Consider the following 27,097-nt stretch of genomic DNA (forward strand, 5'->3'; position numbering starts at 1 on the left):
GAATGATCAGGATTGCTACAAAGTTTGTGCTGACTGCTCACTTAGGACTACAAGTTTTTGGCTCAAAAGAACATCATGGTCGTACTTCACCCACCCTATTCGCCAGATTTGGATCTCCTATGACTTCTTTATATTCCCTAACTAAAATCTGTACTTAATGGACAAAGGTTTCAAGAGATAACTGAAATTAAAATGTGACGTGCAACTCAGTCATTCTTTTAGAATAATTCCAGATATGCTTCCAAAAGTGGAAAATACTGGGGACACCGTGTTGAGAGAGGTGGAGAATGTTCCTATAGGCTCATAATTATAAATGAATAATGTCCTGGAACTTTTTTTGAAAAGACTGTATAACAGGTCTAAATAGGTATTATTTACTATTCTAGTTTACATGTGTTAATCTTGAAGCACTGTTCTTGAAAATAAATTAAACTGCTTGTAATTTTAGGATATAATTAAAAGTAGCTTTATGCATAGAAGACTGGGCTTAAAAAACCTTAGCTTTAATATTTTCAAAGAGCATATGGCTACTGTTGAAAGAGACTATTTTATTGCATTCAAAATGAACACAAGTTTATTTATAAAAATATATATATGTGTGTGTATATATATTTACAAGAAACTGAGCAAACTAGATTGTAAGCCAAAGCTTCTCACATATCATCATTTTAATATAAATGTGCTCTTCAATCACCCATCTGTTCTTGTGTATACTTTTAAGAACATCATTAAAAATGAAATGAAGTTCTTTGCTATTGCCTTTTGTCACATTTCAAGCAGTCTGAAATGTGATGAAAATTAATAGTCACTTGCACATTCAGGTGGATTCATATAACCAAATACATTCAGCTCATACAGGCTAGCAATTACCATAAACAGAACATACCATACCAGCATGATAACGCCATATTTCTTATTTAACTTCCAACCATTTAGATGAGTAGCTACAAGGAGAAAAACCACGGTGGAAAGCAGAGAAAGTGTAGAATATAAAAGTCCTGAAAATAAAAATTTCTTTTAAGAGATCTCAATTTTTTCTTTTAGTTCTAAATTTTTACTGCTAACAAATAAGTATTACCATATGACAAAAGCCTGCTTGCTGCTGGCTTTTGTCATATGACAAGTAGTCTGGAAAAATTGATGAAATCAAAAATTTAGAGAGAGAGAGAATTTTTCACTTTAATCTCTTTCGGAAGCAATTTTCTATTTAAAAGCAATTAAAATTGCATAAAATCTTCATAACACAAGCAAGCATATAAAACTAATTTTTTAAAATGTCAGTATGTGTAAGTTATGAAAAAAGTGAAATTACTGAAAATAACAATTTGTGCAACTGATATTTCATATTAAATCATGCACAACATGCATGACACTACAGTGATTGATATTTTGCTGAAATCTTTGTCAAACAAAATCTAATTGTCATTTCTCTATATAATAAAAGTTTTATTTCTTTGACAAACAAGACAGGTGTGATGTACCGCTTCCATGTTTTCATGACAACAGTGGGTTCCTATTATATGGCAAATTAATTCACCAATAGGTAAGATGTCTCAGCACAGTGGTAAGATGTACAATAGTACTTTCTGCTATTCTGTATTTGGGGTGGGGGTATTTCAGCATGCCAAAACTGTCAAGCAGTTTTTTAAAAAAATTTTTTTTTAAGTAGCCTCATTTGAAAGAACACAGAAATATCATAGATTATTTTCAATACTACTTCCATTTTTCAGAGACAATATTACTGTTGCCAAATGAAATTACTTGGAAAATTAATAAATGAATGGATTTTGTCATCCACTCTTGATGGTTCACTTAGCAAAAATTTCATGAACAGTTGAAGACACTGTTATATGAGTTATCCATTTTTCTTCATCAGTTTTTAATACATTAAATGCCTCAATTAATAACATCCCACTGTGATAGCCAAATTGCTACCTAAGAATAAGCTAGAGGAAAAGATACTTCCTTTTCTCACTGTATTATGATTTTTAATGTCATCTAATTTAGGAGGGTTTTTTTTTCATTTCTTTTGGAATATATATATATATTGTTAAGTATTTTCTTGCTTAATCTTTAGTGATCAAATTTGAATTCCATATTCAAGCATAGTCAATACCTGGTTTCTTTGATCAATTTCAGTAGTCCTTATGCCTTTGCTAAATACATCCTTACAACTTTAGGGATGACTCCTTGTTCTATCGCCCTTTTTTTTTTTTTTTTGTCATTGTACTTAAACTTTCTCTTATATCTATTCTATAAAAACCTTTTAGTTACTTATATGTGTCTTTTAGTTACTTATATGTGTCTATCACATTCACTTTTTGTTTATCAACCAAATTTTGGAACCTACACACCTTCAATTTATCTTCATAGGAAACAATCTGCTGATCACTATCTTGGTTACTCATCTCTGGTTTCTACTGACATACATAGTATTTTTTTTGATGTTTGAGTGGGCTACCCTCTTATCCATTCCCATTTGGCCCAAATTTATGTAACAGCAATCCATGCTGCAGCATTCTGTCAACTGTCTTTGCAGTAGTCCAGCAGTAAGCATGATGTAGCTCTTTCCTTTACCTAAGTGAACTAATAGAAAGTTAGTAAATTATCCTTCACAAATTTGTGCTGTCCTCTACACTGTACCATATTCTTAACTATTGCCTTTAACCATATTGACTAATACCTTAATCACAGTTCCTGAGATAATGACAATCAGTCTGTAATTTGCTACCCCTGTCTGAAAGCCTCCTTTATGTAAAATAACTATTTTAGTTCTTTTACATAAAGGAGGCTTTCAACAGCTGGGTCAGGGGTGCTGCCAATTCATTTGCACATTCTCTTAATACACAAGCCATTATCCAATCTTAATGGCTGAATTCACAGTGGACTGCTAGCCTTCTAACAGGGCGTACACTATGTGTGGTGGTGGTGGTGGAGGATTCCTATCTTCTAACTACATAACTAATGCTGGTATCCTAAAGGGTTCTTCTTCCTTCTATATATATATATATATATATATATATATATATAGAAGGAAGAAGAACCCTAAAATCAAATTGATGCGTGACCTTCACGTGACTTCTAGCAGGTCATTGGCTAAGAACGGGGAATCTCTATTCAAGTTTCATAATATCTTATCCGAGTAATCAGTTACCGATGTTTATCAGTATTGAGTTGACGTGTTGAGATATTTTGTGTTAGGTTTTAGGTTTTTCCCAGAAAATTGTATTAAATTTCTTGGGTGCGTCTTATACACCGGAAAATACAGTATATATCAATGACCTACTCCAATTGACTGTCAACCCAAGACAGCTTTGCTGATAATAACGAGCCACACTACACTCCTCCTTCTTAGTTGATAAACCTTGCACCACAACCTCACTGCCTCACAGTAGTCCTGCAAGGCAGTGAGGTTGTGGTGCAGTGAAATTCTGGTCTTCAATCTATTCTTCAATGGGATTTGAATAATCTTATCAATTTTAATACTAGCAAATCTAAATTTTGGTCAAACTGAGCTAACTGGTGCCAAATACCCCTCTTAATATGGGAGATAAGAATACAGGAACAGCTGCAATATCGCATTGGGACCAGAGGAACTCTTTTATCTTAAATTTCATGGCTGTTCCATTCAGATTTGAGATCTTTGAAACTACAATCAGCACTCTTTGATCACTGACATTCACTACCTCGATGTAGGCACTTGTACTTATATCCCTCTCCCATCCTCTAGTTATTTGATTTGCACTTCCAATTTCTCACTGAATAATACTTTCTCTCCAAATCCATTCAAGTACAATGCGCTTAAAAAAAGAAATACAACCCATGGAAAAAAATTAGAATATAACATCTCTTTCAAATGTATTCATGACATTGTGTACAATATTTCTCATGTAAATGTATATAAGTATTATTGCTTATAAAGATACTGGATGTTAATGTTTAAATCTTTCAAAAAGAAATGAAATCCACTGATCAAATGCTTGCTTCTATTGTTTCATATCACTAACCAAAAAAGCATACTTTAACAAAGAATATTCATTTTTAAAAGTTAAATTAGTAACAAAAGTTATGAAGCCACTAGATGTGAGATTCAAGCCAAGTCTTAGATGGAAGATGAATTTCATCACCACTCTTATGGTGGCAGCAACAATTCTCTTGTTTGATGACTACTGGGGTTTACATGCATAGTGTTTTATATAATCCCACAGAAGAAAGAAACATCACAATATGTGATTTTAGCTGGAGAGTGTAGGGAACAGTCATCTAGCTTTCTCCACTAGTTAATTCATCAATTCAGGAAGCACTAGTTGCTAAGAAAACTGCATACACACATTTGAATGAAGTATCCTATGCAATTTACCACTTTTTTTTTTTTTTAGATATAGTGCAAAAAGAGTATCTTGATTAATATTAACATTGCAAAGATAATTTATGAAATCACATATCATAGTATGTGGAGATTGAGTATCTATTAACCAGGTTCCAATGTGATCACTTAATCAATAAATTCCCCTATATATTTTCCATACTCTTCAAATCCATTTATCAATGTTTTATACTTTCATTTTATAAACCACTAATTAGGAGCATAAAACATATAATAGCTTATCTTCTTAAATGTGTAGAAAGGCTTAAGTGTGTCAGTAATTAATCATCTTAACTTAACAGAATTGACTCACAGTCCTAGAACAACAAAATTCAAATTTTGTCATATTTGAAAAGACAAAGTGATAAATAAATAAAATCTTCACACTGGCTTTAAACTCCATCACAAACTAGCAACCAAAATCTGTTTTAAGGACAAACTACACCTTTGCCACATCCTGGGGTATATAAAGTGCCTTGTGCCTTCAATTTAGCCTGCTAAGGCCAGAGAACATAAGAAATTAATAAGGTGGAGGGTGTTACAAGAATACGAAAATGGATGCAATGAGTGACATGAGCTGTTAACTATTAGTAGTAAGGAAAGATATTATGTTTATTTCATGACAATACTGGTTTTTAAGTTTGCACTATTCGAACTGGCGATTTTTTGTATAACTGTGAGGTACTAGTCCTAGCCCCCACCATTTAAAGACAATATTATTCGTAACCTAGTCAATGATTTTGTAACTTGCAACATGTGTGGCATGAACACATCCTGTTGTTTAAGAATGTGACAAATGCGAGACAGGAATATGTATGTGTGAAAGAAATGCAGGCAGTGGGACGTGTTAGGAGATGGTGCTTCCGAAAAGGGTTTTCAGTTTGTGGATGTGAGTAGTGTGTTGGAGGATGGAAGGAATGTTAAAGACCTACATATAGATTTACTTTTGAGTAGTTTAGTAGATAGAAATGGTTTGTCTAATGGCCATGATTGTGTGTGTGTGTGTGAGAGAGAGAGAGAATGACAACTGAAAGCAGATGGAAGGAATGAAGGCTGAGTTGAGGAGGGTGAATAAAGTTCTTGGAAGGATAGAGAGGTTGGCTAGTGTGAGAGGAATGACAGTAGGTAAGAGAACAGCATCAGAGAGCAAAGAAGAGAGGAAGGCAAGAGAGAATGGGAGAGACAGGAAGCTGCAGAAAGACGAAAGAGTGTAGGAGCAAGGTATAAAGAGGGAGAGAAAGGAGGAGAGATAGAGAAATTGGAAGCTGTAAGAGTCAGGGATTTTCTAATTAATTAAAAAAATGACTATTATTATTATGTCACACCTCCAGGGAGTCCAAAAACTCATCTAGGGGAGGGCACCTACTCTACAACTCTCCGTCTCCACCACTCAATCCACCAACTACAACAAACCGCAACTACTTTCCTCATCTACACCAATGCCATCAAGTGCTGACCACAACCACTAGTATTTTCACAGACAACCACAAACATTCATGCCCATGGTAGGAGTCAAACCCACAGACTTTTGGCTGGAGAGTGGATAAGCTAAACCACTCGGCCGGCATTTAAAAAAAAATTTTTTTTTAAGTTTATAGTAGTACCACAAGGTAAGATAAATGCAAACCTCCATGCCCACAGCAGTTTCAATTCTCATTTCAATGAGAGAAAGGTGAATGATTCTATTCGGAGTGTCATGTATGGCATTTTGATGATTCGGGGTGTGCAGAGTAGAATGCCAGAGAAGTGCTTGCTTGGTGAAACAACAGTATGTGTGACAATGGCAGTGAAGAAGGGTTAAAGTGTGGAGGAGATGATAGTAATGGTCGAGACAAATGACTTGAGAGGTAGATTGAATTGTGTAGCACAAGTTTTGAGGTTGATGTTAGACACAGTGCAGCAGAAATGTGTCCGAGGAAAGACAGTGAATGTGTTGCCCAAGTATGATAATGCGGAGTGGAAGAGAAGTAATGACGAATCAGATGACAGTCAGAATGTGCAAGAAAAAAGGTTGGAATATGTGGATACATGGAGTATGTTTGAGGATAGAAGGAAGCTGTATGCAAGAGATGGATTGCATTTGTTTTTTGGACATGTGAGTGTGTCGGGACAGGGAAACTAGAATTGCACATGTGAAATGTTGCAGAAATGGCATCATCTGGGAATAATGGCTTGAGAAATGGGGGGGGTGGAGGTGTACATTATATTACAGAGCCAGGGTGAGTATGAGGGTAGTAATAAAGACTATAAGACTGCTGGCAATACGTTGGTTTTACTGTATACAAATGCTAGGTGCATTAGGAATAAAGGGAATGAGTTGCGGCGTTATTGACTCAGTCTCACCAAAGGCTGTTCGTATTAATGAAACTTGGTTAATTGAGGAGCATGTTCAACCAGGAATAGAAATTGAAGGACATAGCATATTTCAGGAGGATAGGGAATGTAAATGTGGTGATGGATTGTTACTCATGTTAAGAGACCAATTGTCTGCTGTCAGGGTGGAGAATCTCAGTGGAAATAACACTCAAAGCCATTAGAGTATATAGTGTGATATGGATGTATATAGGACAAGATATTTAGTGAAATGTTTCTACAGACCAGAGAATACAGATGGTGATGAGCAGGAAATATTTAGGCAAATTAGTTTGACAATTGCAAAGCAAATGATTATTATGGGGGGACTTCAACCATAGAGATATAAATTGGACAGGGGAGACAGCATGCAGTAATAAAGGAACTAAAGTTTTGGATTTCTTGAGGAACAACTGTCTTAGGCATGTGGTAGAGGGAACATGAGGATCGAGTGTTCTGGATTTGGTCATAACATCAGAGGATCTGATTGTGACTAAGATGACATATTGGCTTCCCCCTCCCATTGGTGAGAGTGACCATGTAGTCCTGACTTAGAGGATGAATAGGCATAAGGAGGTATCAACAGAAGGAAGTGATGTTGAATTATAAGGTAGGTGACTACCAGAGACTTAGAAACAAGACTGCAGCAGTACAATGGATGAAAGAATTTAAAGGAAGAGGGATCATTAGTGCATGGGAGATACTTAAGAATAAACTGTTGACAGCAATGACAGATTGTATACCTCAAGTGAAGAAGATGAAGCAATTTGGAGCCAAATGCATAACAAAAAGAATAAAAGGGGAATTGCAGAAGAAAAAGAGATTATGGAAGGCATATAAAGAGAGAGGTGAAGAACAGCTGCATGAGTAATATAAGGCTCAGGATAGGAAAGTGACTAGTATTGTAAAAAGAAAAAAATTAGAATATGAGATGACACTGCAATCCAAGGAGAATCCCAAGGAGTTTTTTCACTATCTGGCGAGTAGGTGGAATAACAACAGATTATCTTGCAGGATGAAGATGAGAATCAGGTGACCAAAGCAGATGACGTTGAGCTATTCGATGATCACTTTATTAGAGTGTTCCATCCTGGCGCTACAGGCTTTATTCATAGATGGACAATAAGTGTTAGAAGTGAATGAAGAGGATGTAAGGTGGGGGGGGGGTAGATGGAATTTCACCATGTGTTTTAAGGGAATGTGCTATGGAACTGACTGTGCATTAACTTGGCTGTTTAATGAAAGTTTTGCAATGGGATAGGTTCCTGGAGAGCGGAAGGTGGGTAAGATAGTACCATTGCATAAGGGTGTTGGTAGAATGGAGGTATCAAATGATAGGCCTGTTTGTATTTCTTCTGTAGTTGGTTAAGATTTTGGAGAAATTGGTAACTCATATACAGAAATTAGCAGATGAGGGTAATATTATTTATGCAAGACAGCATGGATTTGTTAAAGGTGCTCTTGGTAATTGGGTTATCTTTTACAATAGAATAACAAGAGCTGTGGATGAAGGTAAAGGCATTTTTTGGATTTTTACAAGGCATTTGACAGGGTACCACATGACAAGTTGATTTTTAAGTTGCCTCATAGGGGTCTGGATATGAAGTTAGTGGATTGAATTGGTAACTGGTCCCTGATAGATATCAGAGAGTTGTATATGGGGAGCAGTATCAGGGAGGTGTTCAGTTGTTTGCAGATGATGGGAAGCTTGGGAGAGTTATTAGTAATAGTGCTCATGCTTTGGGTCTTCAAGATGATTTAAATAATCTGGAAGGATGGGCAAAGGCATAGGAATGTCAGTTTAACGCAACTAAATGTAAGGTTTTAAAATTTGGGATCCACAGATGGGTGCTTCATACTCGCTTGGTGTTTTGCTAGAGGAATAAGTGGAGGAAGCAAGGGATCTTGGGGTGATAGTGGATAGAGATTTAAAGTTCCAAGGACATATTGCAAAAGTTGTGAAGACATCTCAGAGAATTGCAGCAATGTTGAGGAGAACAATGACCATGAGAGATAAAAGTGTTCTGGTCCCATTGTATAAAGCTTTGATCAGATCACATCTGGATTTCTGTGCTCAGATCTAGTTGCCGAGATCTGAGCACAGAAGGGGATGAAGTAACCTTAGAGACGGTGCAGAGACAGATAAAAAAAATGATGTCAGAACTGTACAATAAACAGAGGGCATGTGGACTGCAGCGTTTAGTGGATAAAAGGCAAAGGTGTGTGTGTGTGGTGGGGGGGGGGGATATGACTGAAACATTTGAAGGGATATTATCATATTAACAATGAGGAGATTTTTCATATGGTAAAACAAGGGAAAGGAACAAAGACATGAAGCCATCCCTGAAGTTGCAAAAGGCGGTGGTGAGTAAAAGGGTAAGAAGTTTTTTTTGCATGGAGAGTGGTAGGAGCATGGAATGCATTGCCTGAGAGGGTGGTGAATGTGCAGACTGTGGATAGTTTTAAGGAGTGGTATGATAGACTTTGTGTTCACTAATGTTGATCTCCTGCAACGAGTCTTGTGACTCCATGGATCAGGGAAATAATAATTAATACACTACCACCATTATGGTAAGTAACTCTGCCATGGGAACCTTAAGAGGTCTCATGCCAGTCCCAAGCCTGGATAAAGGAGGTGGGTCAGATGAGTGTCGATGCCCTGACTGTAAGGAAAAAACACGATTGTTATCTGATGCCTATACGATCAACAGCCAAAACATGCCGGCTCGGACGTCACCCAGAGGAACAAGGTCCATGATACCAATTGAGCGATCGGGGATTGGATCGAAAAGTGGGATACCGAAAGGAAACAGAAACTAAAACTAATAGAACTACTATCAGTAGGAACATGGAACGTACAGAAACTTTGGATGTCAGGAAAATTAGAACTACTTTGCGAGGAAATGAAGAGATATCGGTGTGATATACTAAGACTGGCAGAGATGCGATGGACATCATCAGGAGAGATAAATGGATGCAAAGTCATATGGTCAGGGCATGACACCAAGCAGGAGTTGGCTTCCTTCTTAACAAAAGAGCTAGAGAGGGCACTGTTAGGATACAAACCAGTCAATGAACGAAACATAGTAGTAAGATTTCAAGCAAAACCATTTAATATATCAATAGTTCCAGATATGTGCACCCACATCTGACAGCACAGATATTGACTTATTTTACAAAGATCTGACAGAGACAATAGAAACAATACCAAAGCAAGATGTACTAATTATTGAAGGAGATTAGAATGCCAAAGTCGGAATAGATAATGATGGTTGGAAAAATATGGTTTTGGAGAAAGAAATGAACAAGGTGAAAAAATGTTAGAATTTAGTGGACCACAAGATGATCTGTAAAACAAGATTCCAACAAAAGGAATGTAGAAAATGGACATGGCGATCAAATGATGGGAAAACCAAGAACATGATCGATATGATTCTGTCGAACTTTTCAAGGAACGGATATACTCAGATCATAGTTTAGTGACTGCAAACATCAAGTTGAAATTAAAAAGAAAATATAAACTCCATCATCAGAAACAAAGAGATACAGCAAGAATAAGTGAAGCAGAAATAGGAAGAAAGTACAGAACAGTGTTAAAAGAGAAACTTAAAAGTGTGGACAAAGAAAAAAATTCGAATCTAAGAGCGAAAAGAGTAATGAAGGCAATAGAAGATGCAGTTGAACAAACAGTACCAGAAGAAGAGAAGATCAAGAAGAAGTGGATTAAACAAGAAACACTGAAGTTAGTACAGGAGAAAAGAAGAGATACATCAGAACAAATAGAGCAGCAATATGGAAAAAAGTGTAATGAGGTGAAAAAAGCAGTCAGAATGGATAAGATGAAATGTTAGAAGCCCAGTGCAATAATACAGAATAGCACAAAACTGGGGAGGTGTACAAAATGATTAGAACCATTAATAGAAGGTGGCAACCAAAACCGACCACAATTAAAGATGAAAAAGGCAAAATATTGAAGAGTAAAGAAAATATTGTACAGCAGTGGACAAGATATTGTAGTGAGGAAAGAAGAAAATATGAAGAAAAACTAGATTTAGATAGCATTGGGAAACTGACTAAAGAATTGAAGCAGATATCACTACCACGTAATGAGTATGATATGGACATTTTAAGAGAAAAAAGCAATAGGACAACTAAAACACAAGAGTCCTGGTAATGATAACATCACTAGCGAAACGATTAAATATGGTGGCAAAAGTATGGTTACAAAAATGCACCAACTGTGTAATATGGAAAGAAGGGAAAATGCCAGAGGAGTGGGTGAAATCAATATTAGTGACATTATACAAGAAAGGAAATAAGACAGAATGTAAAAATTATAGAACAATTGCCTTGACAAGTCATCTTGGTAAGGTGATGATGATGATATTGACAAAGATTGAGAACACAACTGGAAGCATACCTTGCAAACGAGCAAGCAGGATTTAGGAAAGATAGAACTACAATTTAACAGATTTCGACAATGCAGTTAATAGCAGAGAAAGCCAGGAGAAAAAACAAAAACTTATATACTTGCTTTGTTGACTTGCAGAAGACATTTGACAGTATTGACCAGAAAGTAACATTAGCAGTACTAGAATCCTATGGAATTGACAGGAAACTAATAGCTATATTAAAAGATGTTTATAAGAATGAAGCAGTGATGATTTGGGAAAATGGTTTAAAACAAGCAGAGGTACTCAATATCACCAAGCATTTTCATTACACATTTAGAAAGAGCAATGGATAAAATGAAGGAAGATGTAAAAGGGAATATCAGTGCATGGGATGGGAATTAATAATATGAGATTTGCAGATGACATTGTCATTATTGAAGAAGACGAAAGAGAACTACAAAAAAAAACACTGAAACTATTAAATGAGGAAGGGAAGAGATTTAGACTTGTTATGAACTTGGAAAAAACGAAGACAATGGTATTTGGTGAGAAGAACATGAAACAAAAGATACAAGTGGATGGAACTGATATAGAAAATGTAAAACAATTCACATATTTGGGAAGTAAAATGACATATGATTTGGACTGTAAAAAAGAAATAAAGATCAGGATTGTAAAGGGAAGAACAAATCTGAAGGCCATGGATAACATCTGGAAAAGTAAAGTGATCAGCCTGCAAACAAAACTAAGAGTACTGCAAACATGCATCTTTAGCAGTGTACTGTATGGATCTGAAATGTGGGTAATAAGTATGGAATCAAGAAAAAGAATTCTGGCATTTGAAAGAACTTGTTACAGGAAGATTCTAAGAATAGGATGGGTACAGAAAGTCATAAATGAAGAGCTCTATTGGAAGATACAACCAAAGGAGAATCTAATGCAGAAGGTTATAAAACGGAAGCTGCAATTATTTGAACACATCTGCAGAATGAGTGAGGACCAGATAAAGACATTCATGTTTGGTATTATGGATGGTGTAAACAGAAGAGGTAGACCATACAGAGAATGGATAGATGACATAAAGGACTGGTGTGGAATGGGTGTACAGAAACTGCGACACTGTGCACTGGACAAAAAAATGTGGAAGAAGATAGTGAAGGAGGCATTGGACACCAACGGGCAGTGAGCCCATGGTTCGTGATGATGATGACCATTATGGTAGCCAGGAATGACACAGCATGTACTAGATACTACCTTCACAGAGGATTAATTGGAAGGAAACTATAGCACCACACGAAAGGTGTTAAGTCTGAGAGACTATTTTTTGAGTTAGCATTAGCAATGGAACATTCCTCGAACCACAATAAATGTGAATGCATACAATTTGCAAAAATCAGATTACTTTTAAAAATAGCTCCAACAGACACTATGATAAGATGTTGGTTCTATCCATTACAATTCTGAATGCTTTCTACAATTAGCTGATTTTTCTTAGTATTTTGAATTCCATGAAAAGTGTTTTTTTTTTTTTTTTTTTTTTTGTGTGTGTGTTCTAAGGATGCTGGTTTCAAATCCAATAAGATACCACCATATTTCTTTGGTTCTTGTGGTGACATGAGTCAATCAATAATATTAAATAATTAATATAAGTTTATACAAAGCTGGTTGCTGTTTTTGACAGAGAATCAGAGTGAAACTCAGTTATTGAAACAAATACAAATTCAACTTCTGCAGAATTGATGAAAAATAGAATCATCAATGGAAAAAGAAGTGGAACTAGCAAAAAAAAAATATGAGAGAAGTACCACACTGACATAATTTATGTTACTGAAACAAAAAACAGGCAAGTCTTCTAAATCAGCGCTTTCCAAACTGTGGGCTGCAGCCCCCTAGGGGGGACCATAGGTTTTCAATTTGAAAATAAATTGAAAATGTTTTAAGACTAAGTAGATTTTTTTATCTTAAAAGAAACGTATTTAATTTTTATTATTTATTATTTATTTTTTGTTATTTTTAATATTTTAATGGGAAAAAAAATCACACATTGGTGCGGGTTCACAAATTTTGCTTCCTGCGTATTTCAGCACAGGAAGTTTCATTTCAAAGCAGAAATCAAAGAATTGCAGTTTCAAATATTTCACCTGATATTGACTTTTTGTGTAGCAGTATTGAAACACATTCATCGCATTAAATTGTTATTAAACTTCTTTTGTTTTTAATTCTTTCTTAATTACTAATTGTTTTATGTTTCATGTGCTTGTACTGCAAATGTGCAATAATGATATATCTATCTATATAAAAATATGAGATAATGTGGCATGTCAATGTATGTACAATAAGATGCTAAAAATATAATATTTGCATTTGATTTTTGAAATATTCGCTGTGTATGCTTTGTATTGAATATAAATACAATAAATATTATAATAATATATGTCTATATTACGATTTTTTTTCGAGGGGGGCCGTGAAATTTTAATTTTTCCAAAGGGGGCCCCTGACATCCAGAAGTTTGGGAAGTACTGTTCTAAATAACTACAACATTTTATATGCAGGCAATAGTCATCAGGGAAAGAAAAAGAATAGCTATAGTATTCAATACCAAACTCAAAATAATCTTGAATCACGGGGAAGGGGTAATGTGGGCAAAAATCAAAATGGACAATCAGATTTATTGGGCCTATGGTCTCCCACAGAATGTTCTAATAAGGAAGACATGGATGAAATTTTTTGAGTCATTAGAGTTACTAACACAGGAGAAAATTAATACCAAGCATATAGAAATGTTCAGGAAATATTTGGAGCAAAGAGCAAATCTAATAGTAATAATAATGACATGGATTAGAAAAATGCTCATTGCTCATTTATACTGTTGATAATGATATGTTTATATGGGTTCAGGACAAAGAGGATACATATAATCTGAAACAGGAAGTTATTACAATTCAATTTTGAGCAGGATAAAAAGGAACATCATATTAAAGAGAAAAATATGTATAAAAGTTTTAAAAAGAATCAAAGTCAAGGCACGTTTAGAAATGAATCCTGGGCTCACATTACAAATATTAGTAAAAAAAAAAAAAGTTTGAAAACAAGAACCAAAACCTCAGAAGCTCACTGGTAACTCGGAAGAAAACACTGATTGAATCAGTTAGGAAGAAATATGAAGTTGTCTGCGAGATAGAAAAACTGAATTTCATAGTGAACTTAAGAACATTATGCTAAGAAAGCATTAATAGGTTTTCTTAGCATAACAAGTGTATGACCTGAGAAAACAAGAAAAATGTGTAAGCAAGCTGAGCTGTGTGTGTAAAAGTAGCTAAACAAAAGTCATAACAACAATACAGAAAATAAATATCAAAAGGGAGGTAAAATGTTTGGAAGACTATTGAACTTAGAAATGGAAGGAAATCAGATGAAGATATTCCAGATGTCTGGAGTAATTACTTTGAAAGATTAAATAAGATAAACAGTAGAATACATATCAATACTTAAAAAAAAAAAACATCAGAAAGATAAAAGTGTAAAACAGGTGGAGTAGGCAATATTCAATCCAGAAATGCTCAAATGTCATGGTATGCCAGTTTTACAGTAGCTGCATAATTCAGCAAGTCTGGTCAGAAGGCTGAATTCCAGATGATTAGAGTAGAACTCTATGAGAGTTCTATTACCTTAAAAAGGAAAATAAAGTGGATATGAGAATTACGGTGGAAGTTTCTTATTGAATGTTCCTGAAAAGATTTATTCAATGAATAAATAGAAGCAAAGAAAAATTCTGAAAGTGCAAGTTAGTTTCATGTAAAATAGGGGTTATCAGCATCATATTTTTAATTTAAGACAAATAGTTGGAAAATCATCATGAAAAAAAACAACATCTGAATTCCAGTATTTTTGAGCTGGGAAAGGCATATGACAAGAAAAAAGCTGTTCAAAATATTAGTTTTGTAATGTAAATAGGATGTTGTACAGAACAAAAAAAAGCTATATTTTTATATTCTATTTCATAGTCTAGGCTTTCTGAATTATGCAGTGTAGCACCACTGTAAAACATAATTCAACATTGTGAGCATTTCTGGTCAAATTTCATTACTCTAGCTGCCTTTTCACATTTCTGATGGCTTCGAATATATATATTACTGACTGCAATCCTACTGAATATTTTCTACCACTGTTCTGTCACTACTTCTCTTTCAAAGGTATTACTCCAAACATCTGCAATATCTTTATCTTCTGATTTCATTTTTAAATTTACATTTTTAAGTTTTTACAATAGCTTCCAGATATTCTGGAAGCTATTGTAAAGCTTTCTTGGACTGCTCTGTATTCTCTGAGGATGCATGCTGGGTGCATCTTTTGCAGAAATGCTTATCTTCTTGAGTCCATCATGAAGTTTGGATTTTTCTAGATATGCACAAAACTTCACCACATGCACCTCTCCTGTTAAATCAATCAATAAAATGTTTCCTTCTGAGTTTGATATCTTCAAAGTTTGGTTCTTATTTTCGAAAACAAATATTATTCATTTTTCTTGAATAATATTCGTATATATGAATCTGGAGTTCACCTCTAAAAGTTGATAAACTTTTGATGCAGATTTAATAAAGTTTTTGAGAATTTTATTACATCTTTTCCTTTTCAATATGATATTTTTAATCTGGCTCAAAAGTATATGGTTTCCTATATTAAATTTCTTGTATCCTGAATCAGCATGATAATACTAAATTGATAAGATATTTGCACACATTTTTATGCTGGAACATGTTTAATGACTAATACATATCATCCAGCACTTTTATCAGCTTTGCTGTTTTCTTCAACTTTTCCTAAAAGATTTATATATTCTGGTGTTCATTTCTTACTCTGCTCTTCAGATCTCCAGCAAGAACCAGCTTATACATATGCTGCCTTCTCTAAACTTCCTTATGAGAATCTTCTGGGGGAGACCACAGGCACAAATAAATCTCAGCATCCAATTTTCCATTTTGAAATTTGCCCACATTCAAGTACTTTATCTTCAAGTTTAGTATTGACTGCGATGGAATTTAAATATCAAATTTAAAAAGGAAAATAAAGTAGATATGAGAATTACAGTGAAAGTTTCTTATTGAGTGTTCCTGAAAAGATTTATTCAATGAATAAATAGAAGAGATTTATTCAATGAATAAATAGAAGCTAACAAAAATTCTGAAAGTGCAAGTTAGTTTCAAGTAAAACAGGGGTTATCAGCATCATATTTTTAATTTAAGACAAATAGTTGGAAAATCACCATGAAAAAAACATCTGAATTTCAGTATTTTTGAGCTGGGAAAGGCATATAGCAAGGTGGCAAGAAAAAAGCTGTTCAAAATGTTAGTTTTGTGATGTAAATAGGATGTTGTACAGAACAAACAAAAGCTATATTTTTATATTCTATTTCATGGTCTAGGCTTTCTGAATTATGCAGTGTAGCACCACTGTAAAACATACTTCAACATTTTGAGCATTTCTGGTCAAATTTCATTACTCCAGCTGCCTTTTCACATTTCAGGTTTCTGATGGCTTCGAATATATATATTACTGACTGCAATCCTACTGAATATTTTCTACCACTGTTCTGTCACTACTTCTCTTTCAAAGGTATTACTCCAAACATCTGCAATATCTTTATCTTCTGATTTCATGTCACCTTTATCATCTTTGATTCCTTTTATATTTTTAAGTTTTTACAACAGCTTCCAGATATTCTGCCACCTTTATGATATTTATTTATTATTATTATTGTTCTGGGCAACTCCAAGGAGTTGACAGACTCATCGAGGGAGGCCCTAACATCATGTCAAGAACAACTATTCGACATTCACACAGTATCTATCATACCTTGCCTTGAACTCATTCACGGTCATAGCACCCACAACAGACTCTGGAAGCTTATTCCACTCATTCACTACTCTCCAAGTAAAAAACCTAGCTCTAACACCCTTGTCAACCACAGCTTCCATTCATAGCCCCTAGTCCTCCCACCACCAGTCATATTTTCAAAAATATCTTCTGGATCAATCTTATAGAAACCCTTCAGTAATTTGAATTACTAAAGGGTTTCTTCCCCCTCCTTTGCCTATCGACCAATTTCTGCAACCCACAAATCTTCAACCTATTCTCATAAGGTTCATTCCACAGACCTTCTATCATCTTGGTCACTCGTCTCTGGATCCTCTCCACTTCCTCCCCATCACGAAGAAACCCTGGTGCCCATAACTGGGCACAGTAGTCCAGATGGGGTCTTATCAAGGCTCGATACAGAGGAACAACAACTTGTTTGTCTCTGCATGTTAAAGTATTTTTCAGAAGCCAAGTGATTTGGTGAGCTGTTTTAGTCACTTTTGCAATGTGCCCCCTAAACTTCAATTCCCTATCCACCAACACTCCCAAATCGCTGGCCTCATCAATCTCCTGGAGTACGGTTCCACCAATGCGATATACTGCTGCTATTCTTTTCATGCCAAAGTGCATAACCTTACACTTTGGCACATTAAATTGACATCCATTTTTCCTAGCCCAGTCTTCCAAACTATCCAAATCATCCTGTAAAATTTTGACATCCTATGCACTCATAATTGCTCTACCCAACTTTGCATCATCAGCAAACAAGTGAACTTCCTCTCAAATCCTTTCCTATATCATTGATGAACAAATTGAAAAGCACTGGTCCAAGAACAGAGCACTGTGGCACTCCACTAGTCACAAAGCCATCTTTTAGACTCCACTCCTGAATAAACCACTCTCTGGTATCTACCCTTCAACCACCCTCCTATCCATCTCACCAACCCTATATCTATCCCCATCTGCTCCAGTTTACTGATTAGGGTTCTATGTGGTATCCTATCAAAAGACTTGGCAAGGTCCAGTAGTATCACTGTAAACCCATTACCCCTATCCAGTTCAGCCGTCACTGTGTTATAAAACGTGAGCAAGTTACTGAGGCATGATCTACCCTTCACAAAACCATGTTGTCCCCCATACAATATCCCATTTTCATCTATCCAATCCTGTATTCTTTTCTTGACTAAATTCTTTAAGACCTTGACAATGATTCCTGATATGCTAATCGGTCGGTAATTTACAACAGCAGCCTTGGAACCACCTTTATGCAGTGGAACTATTTTCCCCCTCTTTCCACCCCCTCGGGACTAACCCAGACCCGAGACTCAAATTAAACAAAATGGTCAAGGGTACTGACAATTCTTTAGCTGCTTCTCGTACAACACGAGCTGGTATACCATCCAATCCCACAGATGTATTGACATTGAGGTTATGCAATAGACTACTCACCTTCACTTCATTCACCACAATTCCCGTATAATCTACTGGTACATTCGTTTCTGCAATGTCCCCACCTGGATGATATATTCTTGCAAAGTGCTCACTCAGTAACTCAACTATATCAACTGATTCAGTTACCTCCCTACCATCGGATTCTTTAAAATCATTCTGCCATGTACATTTTTCCTTTTACTTGCTACATATCTAAAAAACTGTTTAGGATTCTCTTTAGCCTGCATGGCCAATGTTCTTTCGTAATCCTTTTTTGCTTTTCTTACCACACTCGTTACCCTTCTGGCCTGCGCTTTATACCGTTCGTGTGCCTGCCGGTCACCTTTCTCCTTAAATTCCCTCCATAGTTGTTTCTTTTTTTGCAGCTCAAGCTTAATGGTGTTATTCATCCATTTAACCCTTAGTTGATTTATTATTTGGACTCTAGGTATACAGTCAGCCATTGCTTCATGCAAACACTTCTTAACTACCTCCCATGCACTATCGACGTCTAGTCCTTGCAGTTGTACATGCCATGGCACTGAACCAATCAAACTCCTAAGCTTGTCATACTTTCCAGCCCGATAATTCCACATGTACCCTGTCTTAATTGAAAATTCTACACCTTTAGCCACCTCCCAAGCCAAGACCCTATGATCACTCTTACCGATTGGTGGCAACGTGGTCATATTTGTTACACCAAATCCTCAGATGTAATTACTAGGTCAAGCACTCTCTGACCCCTAGTATTTTCCATTACATGCTGTCGCAGATAGTTATCCCTTAATAACCGCATAAAATCCAACTCATTCCTCCCATGTGTCCTCTCCTCACTCCAATCAATGTGACCATAGTTGAAATCTCCCATAATAATCACCCTCCTTCCACTCATTTCTTCTATTTACTTGTGCACACTGTCACCACCATCTTTTCCATCACCTGGTCTATAGCAGCACCCAATTGTATATTTAGTTCTGCTAGCCACAATCTCACAACAAATGGCCTCAAATGTGCTCTTTTCTCTATCCTGCAATTCAACTTCTATTCTCCTTGGCTGCAGCTAATCAGCTATCATCAACAATACTCCTCCCCCCATTTTATTCTCCCTGTCATTCCTGAACACACTATACCCATCACATTCAATCCCACTAGCTATATCATCTACAGTCAGCCATGTTTCACTAATACCAATAACCTGTAGTCTGGAAGTGCCAACCATGGCCAAAAACTCTTCCTTCTTGTTCCTAATACTCCTAGCATTAGTGTACATGAATTTAAGATCCCCATTAGCCCCAACCCTACCTTGATGCCTTATATTAACTATCCCACTCTGATTTGTTGTCCTTATTTGCTCGGGCATATTATATTCATTCTTACATTCAACTGCCTCCCTAAGGACTGTATATCTACTCTCCCCCCTTAATAAATCTAGTTTCCCTGAATTTGCACATCCACCACATTCAGCAACACTTTCTCAAGTCTTCTTACACCGTAACCATTCAAATGCAAGCCATCCATCTTATATAGATCCTTTCGCCCATCGAACTCACTCCACACGTCCACAAATTCCACACCACTTTATCTGCTACATTCTTACCAGTCTTCTCATAACTTTTGTTTTGCTACTTTTACACACAGCTTTCTTGCACTGCTCTGTATTCTCTGAGGGTGCATGCTGACTTACTTGATAGGAACTTTCAATATATTTTCTTCTTTTGCAGAAATGCTTATCTTCTTGAGTCCATCATGAAGTTTGGATTTTTCTAGATATGCACAAAACTTCACCACATGCACCTCTGTTTCCTTCTGAGTTTGATATCTTCAAAGTTTGGTTCTTATTTTTGATTCTCATTTTTCTTGAATAATATTTGTATATATGAATCTAGAGTTCACCTCTGAAAGTTGCTAAACTTTTGATGCGGATGTAATAAAGTTTTTTAGAATTTTATTACATCTTTTCCTTTTAAATATGATATTAATTTTTAATCTGGCTCAAAAGTATATGGTTTCCTATATATCAAATTTCTTGTATCCTGAAATTGATAAGATATTTGCACACATTTTTATGCTGGAACATGTTTAATGACTAATACATATCATCCAGCACTTTTATCAGCTTTGCTGTTTTCTTCAATTTTTCCTAAAAGATTTCCATATTCTGGTGTTCATTTCTTACTCTGCTCTTCAGATCTCCAGCAAGAACCAGCTTATACATATGCTGCCTTCTCTAAACTTCCTTATGAGAATCTTCTGGGGGAGACCACAGGCACAAATAAATCTCAGCGTCCAATTTTCCATTTTGAAATTTGTCCACGTTCAAGTATTTTATCTTCATGTTTAGTACTGACTGCTATGGATACTCCTTCCTTTCCCTGTTCACTATTGTCTGAATATAACATCTTCATCTCATTAACAATTAGCTCAACATGACTCTTTTCTAATTCTTCTGCCATGTTGATGGTGCCTATCTTTATTTCTGTGGATGTTGAGTTTGTTCTAGTAATCACTTTTTATTGTTTACCTTGGTTCCATGATGGAAACAACAAACTCTTCATTTAACTGGGTAATGTCCTACAAACATGACATTCCATCATGTTTTACCATCAATTTCTTTTAAGTTTAATGCAGAATATAATTTAGTCAGCTCAGTCCCAAGGCATGCCATGAAAGGCCCCTGGACAAAAGAGACAATAGGATTATCAACTCTTGTGGTTTGGATAAGTGCTCTAAAATATTGCTAATCAGGTTTAATGAATACAACATATTAAAACTGCTGAATTAGACTATTAGAATTTTTGCAAATATTCATTATATCCTTGAACTTGCATACTTCAGTAAATAATGTACTTATAATTTCTTTTTACTGGCACTGCAATATAAAAACTAAAAGTATGTTATTCAAAACATGTTAATAAGTATGTCTCTTAAATGAATCTCTCTTCTAAGCACACTCGGTGAAAAAGACATAAATAACCATCCAAATGAAAGCAGCATGCTCTTAAAATTCGAGACTTCACAGATTTTCTACACGATGTACAGTATGTTGAAATACCTTATTTTAGAATGAAGCACACTGATTTATCACATGACCTGTGCTATAATTATATAAGAACAACAGACATACATTCAATTCTACAGCTATTTGAAGCCAGAACTTAAGGTTCTTCCTTCAAATAGTCATGGAGCTATAAGATGTCATATCACTGGCCTACCCATTTGTGAACTGTAAAAGACTGCTCACCCAAAATCATCTGTAGTCAACATTATCAACCATCATTGGAAATTTGAAAGTACCAACTTAGTTAAGAAATACAGAGGAAGACCCAGAAGCTAAAAACAAGGTACAAAAGGATGCTTGAAAAGGTGGCACATAAATCTGTTTCAGTCCAACAATGAAAGAATAAGGAGTTCAAAGCACCTACAAGAATTCTGGTAAGAGGTAGGACATTATATATAGAGCTGCACAATCTCAATTTTTATAGAAATATGATACAGAAATTTTCAATTTCTATAGATCTAACTTCACCCTGAAGTAAAGTATGATCAGTGTTACCATGCAATTCAGATTTTCTTAACCTACTCCCAACATCCACATTAGTATCTTTTGATTCTGCTGCTGGTTTGATCACTCAACCAACTAGCAAGAGATGAACACATAAAATAATGATGTCTCCACAGTTTGATCTTAACCAAATGAACAGAACACCTTTGAGATTAGCTGGAACACTAGGTGCAGGTCAGACTAGTGCATTCGACACAGTATATATATAGGACTGTGGTCATGTTGAAATACCTAACTAATATGAACAACGTACTGGAGAGTATGCCAAGATGGGTGGAAAGTGTGATCCAGACCCAAGAAGAGCCACATGCAACTTGAGGTATGTGCACCTTACATTTCTCTGAAAACATACTCTGTGTATGAAATAATTTAAAAGCTTGCATATATACATTACAATATCAAGAAACATCAAAATTTACCTTTACTTCTGACTATTACTTCTGAACCAGGTTGAAAAATAGCTGTCTGAATGAACCAAGGTAATCCTAAACATAACAAAATGTCAAAGACATTACTTCCCACAGCATTTGATATTGCCATATCACCCAAACCTAGAAAGGAAAAAAAGGAATATTTGATGAAGCTTGTTACCAGAGATAAGATATAAAAAATGCATAACACTTTTTTAACTTACATAATGTACTGATGTAACTTAAAAAATGAATATTATGCAAGAAAAACTTAAGCAAAGTTTCTTCTATCTTCACTGATAAAAAAAAAAAAAAAGAAGTTATAAGCAAGTAGAATAGAAATATACCAATAATGTATTTTAACTATTTTTTTTTAAAATAAAAGCTAACAATTATGTTGAAGACACTCAATCTTATTTTGGGTTCTATTTACATGAAACAGTTTCACAATTTTCTTTGTACGCTCTTTAAACTGACAGGGTTCAGTGGAACAAAACTAAAGAGCTTCAAAGTGAAAGAAACTGCATGATAGCAAGCCTCCTAACACCTGATAAAACCATCTGATAGATGTCCTTTTTGAATGAAAAGATGTCTGGAGTAAAGTAAGAGTTCAGCATACAGGAGAATGTAAGAAAGAAACTAATCTATAGTGAATTAAATTGGTTTCAAGAGAATGTAAGAAAGAAGTTATCTGTAAGTCTGTTGAGGAAAGAAGTAGATTTAATATGTTTCTCATCTGAAATGACAAGGCATGAGCTCAATGGAGAAGACATCTTTCTAGAAACTAGCTAACTTTAAGACAGATCATGGTAGGATATAATCTAAGTACATATCTTCCTATACTCGACTTTCTTTCTGTATACTGAAAACAGCTGGCTACAATCCACCTGCATATTTCTTTTAACTTTTCTATTGTTTATTACCTCATTTAATAATTTTGCAAAGTATTACTTACTCAGACATCTGGATATCCTTTTCTTCAACTTTCATCTTTGATTACCCCCCCCCCCCACACACACTTATATTTTTCTCTCCATATCATTTTACAATCTTCTTGATGTTCATCTTTTTGTATTCTTTCCATGACTTTCGGTAGTTACCTTTAAGAATAGTTTTCTTATTTTTTCTTTGTATTCTCTAAGGCAGTGTTTCCCAAACTTTCAGTACCACATAGCTTAGTAACACCAGCAAACTTTTTAAAATTTTAGTAACAGTGGCATACCTCCTCTCAGGCAAAAGGAAATTTGGAAGAAGTTATAATAATATTTTCATTATAATGCAAATATTTTTTTTAATATTTGCATTATAATGATTTACAAACATGTAAAAAATGTTCTTTAAAATTATTAAATATATTTTAGTTATACGAATTCAATATACAAATAGCAGAAAAAAATTATAAAAAAGTTTCAATAGTAAAAAAAATGTTTAATGACATAAATGAATCTGTTTCTATTCCAAAGTTAGTTTTATAAAATCAAGTTCTATGTTTGTTATTTTTAACTGCAGATGGGACTCCACATCAAAAAAAGACAACTTGTGACACAAACACCAATAAACATGTACAGGTGGTGAAATGAATGCTGAGGACTGTGGTAATTTAAGAAACATATGAGTCCAAAATTTAGCTGATAGCTCCTACTGCATAGTTCAAACTATTTGAATTTAAACTTTTAATGCAAACAGTAAATAAATTTCACAATAAAGTGAACAAAACATAAAAGTTAAAAAAAAAGTAATAAATAAAAAAACAAGGAATATCCACCAAACATTTCAAGTTCCCCTGGGGGTACGAATACCACACTCTGGGAAACACTATAAATTAAAGATACCAAGAAATTATATACTTGGTTTAATCCTTTATCCAAGTGTAAACAAACAAAGTTTGCACCTGAAGTATTTTCAGGACTGGGACAACTCATATATAGAAGCTGATGACTTCACATCACTTGCCTTAGTATCCCATAATGCAAAGCCATAATACATATCCTTACGGGTATGTATAATGCTATGCATTATGGAAAGGGTTACTATCCAGACTGGTTTCAGCTTTTATTGATGTCTCATCAGTGGGAGCCAGACCCAGAGGTGATACTTAGGTTGAAGTAATTCTGAAGTCATAATTTCTTATACGACTAGCAAAAGGTGTCACAACTTATTACTAAAATACTCTGGATTACAGAACATTGTTGGAAGTTTTTTCACTTGGTTATACTATAAATTAAAGATACCAAGAAATTGTATACAGTCGGGTCTCTTTTTATGCGGTAGATACGTTCCACACAAAACCGCATATAAAAAATCGCACAAAAAAGGCCTAACTTACATTCGAAATTAGGGATATGTTCCATAATTTTCTAAAACTGCATAAAACCTAAGCAACGAATTAAAATAAACCTAAAATCGCATAAAAAAAGTTTATGAAAATTTCAGGAAAATAAGAATGCCTAAGTTTGTTTTAAAGCTTTATTCATTTAATTTTATTGAAAAATAACAATTTTTTTTTTTACATTTTGTCATCAGAAATATCATCGCTATTAGACAATATTCGGCAATGTTTGCAAACTGGTGCAAAATCACTTTCATCACCAGAAGAGATAGTCAGTGCATCAGATCTGTATGTAAAGGGGTTCTTCACAAACAGAATTAGCTTCACTCTCATTCTGTGCTGATTTTTTTTTCTGACAATGTAATCAGTGATTAAACTTTGCAATGATGATTTCACTAATTTTTTATACAGCTTGAGATATCCAGACATAGTTCTTCAGCTCACGTTGGAATTTAAAGGCTCGTTCAGAATTTGTGTCATTAACAAGAAAATGATTTTCCAATTTATTGCACAGTTCAAGACCTTCTCTAATTATATTTGCAGTGAGGGAGAGAGGTTTTTCTTCCACTTCACTATCATTTTCTGGATCTTCGACGATATCTAAAGTTAATCGATATCCAATAATATCATCGTCACTTGGAATGCATTGCCCGAGAGTGCGGTGAGCACAGAGACAGTAAATAGGTGCATTATGATAAACTATGTGTATAATAGTGGACCTTCCATGATGAGTCTTTGACTCCATGGAGGTTTTTATAAAAACAATTATTATTATTAATTAATAATATCAATTAATTAATAATTATTATTATAAATCGTTCACATATCTGCAAAATTTTCTTACATGCCATTTCACTATCCCTGTATTAACGTGTATTATATTATTAACTTGCTGAATGAATTTTGGTACCTCGTATTTATGAAGTTAAGTTTGTAGTTAAATATGTGATTTATCTTAGTAATGATTTTTTAAATAAATTATTCAGTTCATTTTCTTTGTAGCTATAGCTGTGTTGTTTTTAACTTTTTTTTAAATTTTTTTTTTATTTTACGAACTCTTGCATATATTTCAAATTGTGCCCATTGACCTACTATACAGAGTTTTGCGTTAATATTCAACAAGGTAATTTTTAATTTTATTTTGCTAATTTATTTGTTTTCTTAATGCAGTAAAATCAGATAAAAATTATTGTATAAAGGGGCGAGACTTGGAAAATGACGATTCAATTCTAAATTTTTTACTTTGTTTTGGGCCCATACTTTATGAAAAAAAAAAAAAGTTTTTTTATGATTTCAGAAACAGACGAAAATGGCAGACTAGAGAAACAAAATGAAAACCTTTTCTAGTCATCAATACAGAAAACGACGAGCAAAACGAGAAGTTATTCAAACTCAGCAAGAAAATCAATTGCGGAAATTTTTGAAATTATCAGAAACAAGAGTCAGTGAAAACGACATTCCTGTGGAGTCCCCACTGACAATGAGTCTGAAAATTCGAATTTGTGTTTAGATGATAATCAGGCTCTTGAGAAACATCCAATAGCTTTGACTTCAAACACAAATACCTCAACACTAAATTACGAGCTTTATGGCCAAACTTGTCCAATTCAATAAGTAAAGTATTTTACCAGAACAAGTTACCATAAGGTGTTTTAACCTTATTAAATAAAAATTACCAGGAGGAGATATGAATGTAGAAAGTATTTTACCTTGGGTATAATAAATGTTAAAAATACCAAGCTATTTTAAACCTGGTTTTACTCCATTTCCCAAGTAAGCAAACAGACAAACAAGTCAAGTTTGTGCCTGCATGTATTGGAAGTCTAGCTGACCCTCAAAGTAGTGCAAGACCAAGGCAACTCTTGAGGGTCAACTAGACTTCAGGTGAATTGTCCTGATGAAAGATGATTTTTTTTTCCATCTGCAAACCGGTCTTTACTCATGAATTTTTTTGTATAGTCTGGTTAAAAGTTCGGAATAACATTCCCCGGTTATTGTTTGACCCTTTTCAAGGTAATTAATAAACAAAATGCCTTTAGCATCCCAAAACACCGATGCCATTACTTTCCTGCTGATGGAGCTGACTTTGTCTTCTTTGGCATTGAACAACTGGCTTCTATCCTCTGTTTTGACTGCTGTTTGGATTCTGGTGTGTAATGGTGAATCCAAGTCTCATCCATAGTAATAAATCGATGCACAAAATCAGTTTTATTCTTGTTAAAACACTCCAAGCACTGTTCAGAGATTTTCATGCGAGTGCATTTATGATCTGCTCTGAGCAAGTGTGGCACCCATCTTGGTGAATCCAAGTCTCATCCATAGTAATAAATCGATGCACGAAATCAGTTTTATTCTTGTTAAAACACTCCAAGCACTGTTCAGAGATTTTCATGA

General features: G+C 34.9%; 1 protein-coding gene across 1 annotated transcript in view; it reads right to left on the reverse strand.

Annotated features, from left to right (window-relative positions):
* Positions 1–636: 636 nt before the first annotated feature.
* LOC150107271 (putative sodium/potassium/calcium exchanger CG1090) overlaps positions 637–27,097 on the reverse strand; it is a 197,313-nt gene continuing 170,852 nt past the window's right edge. Inside the window, exons 9-10 of the mRNA XM_090391766.1 lie at positions 22,384–22,515; positions 637–998 (exon numbers count right to left, since the gene is read on the reverse strand). Coding sequence (XP_090247892.1) covers positions 799–998; positions 22,384–22,515 — 332 coding nt within the window. The 3' untranslated portion in view covers positions 637–798. The remainder of the gene's footprint in view (positions 999–22,383; positions 22,516–27,097) is intronic.

Source organism: Typopeltis vanoorti, chromosome 4, assembly GCF_054136105.1.
Source record: "Typopeltis vanoorti isolate ZY-2024b chromosome 4, IOZ_Tvanoo_1.0, whole genome shotgun sequence".
Classification (NCBI taxonomy): domain Eukaryota; kingdom Metazoa; phylum Arthropoda; class Arachnida; order Uropygi; family Thelyphonidae; genus Typopeltis; species Typopeltis vanoorti.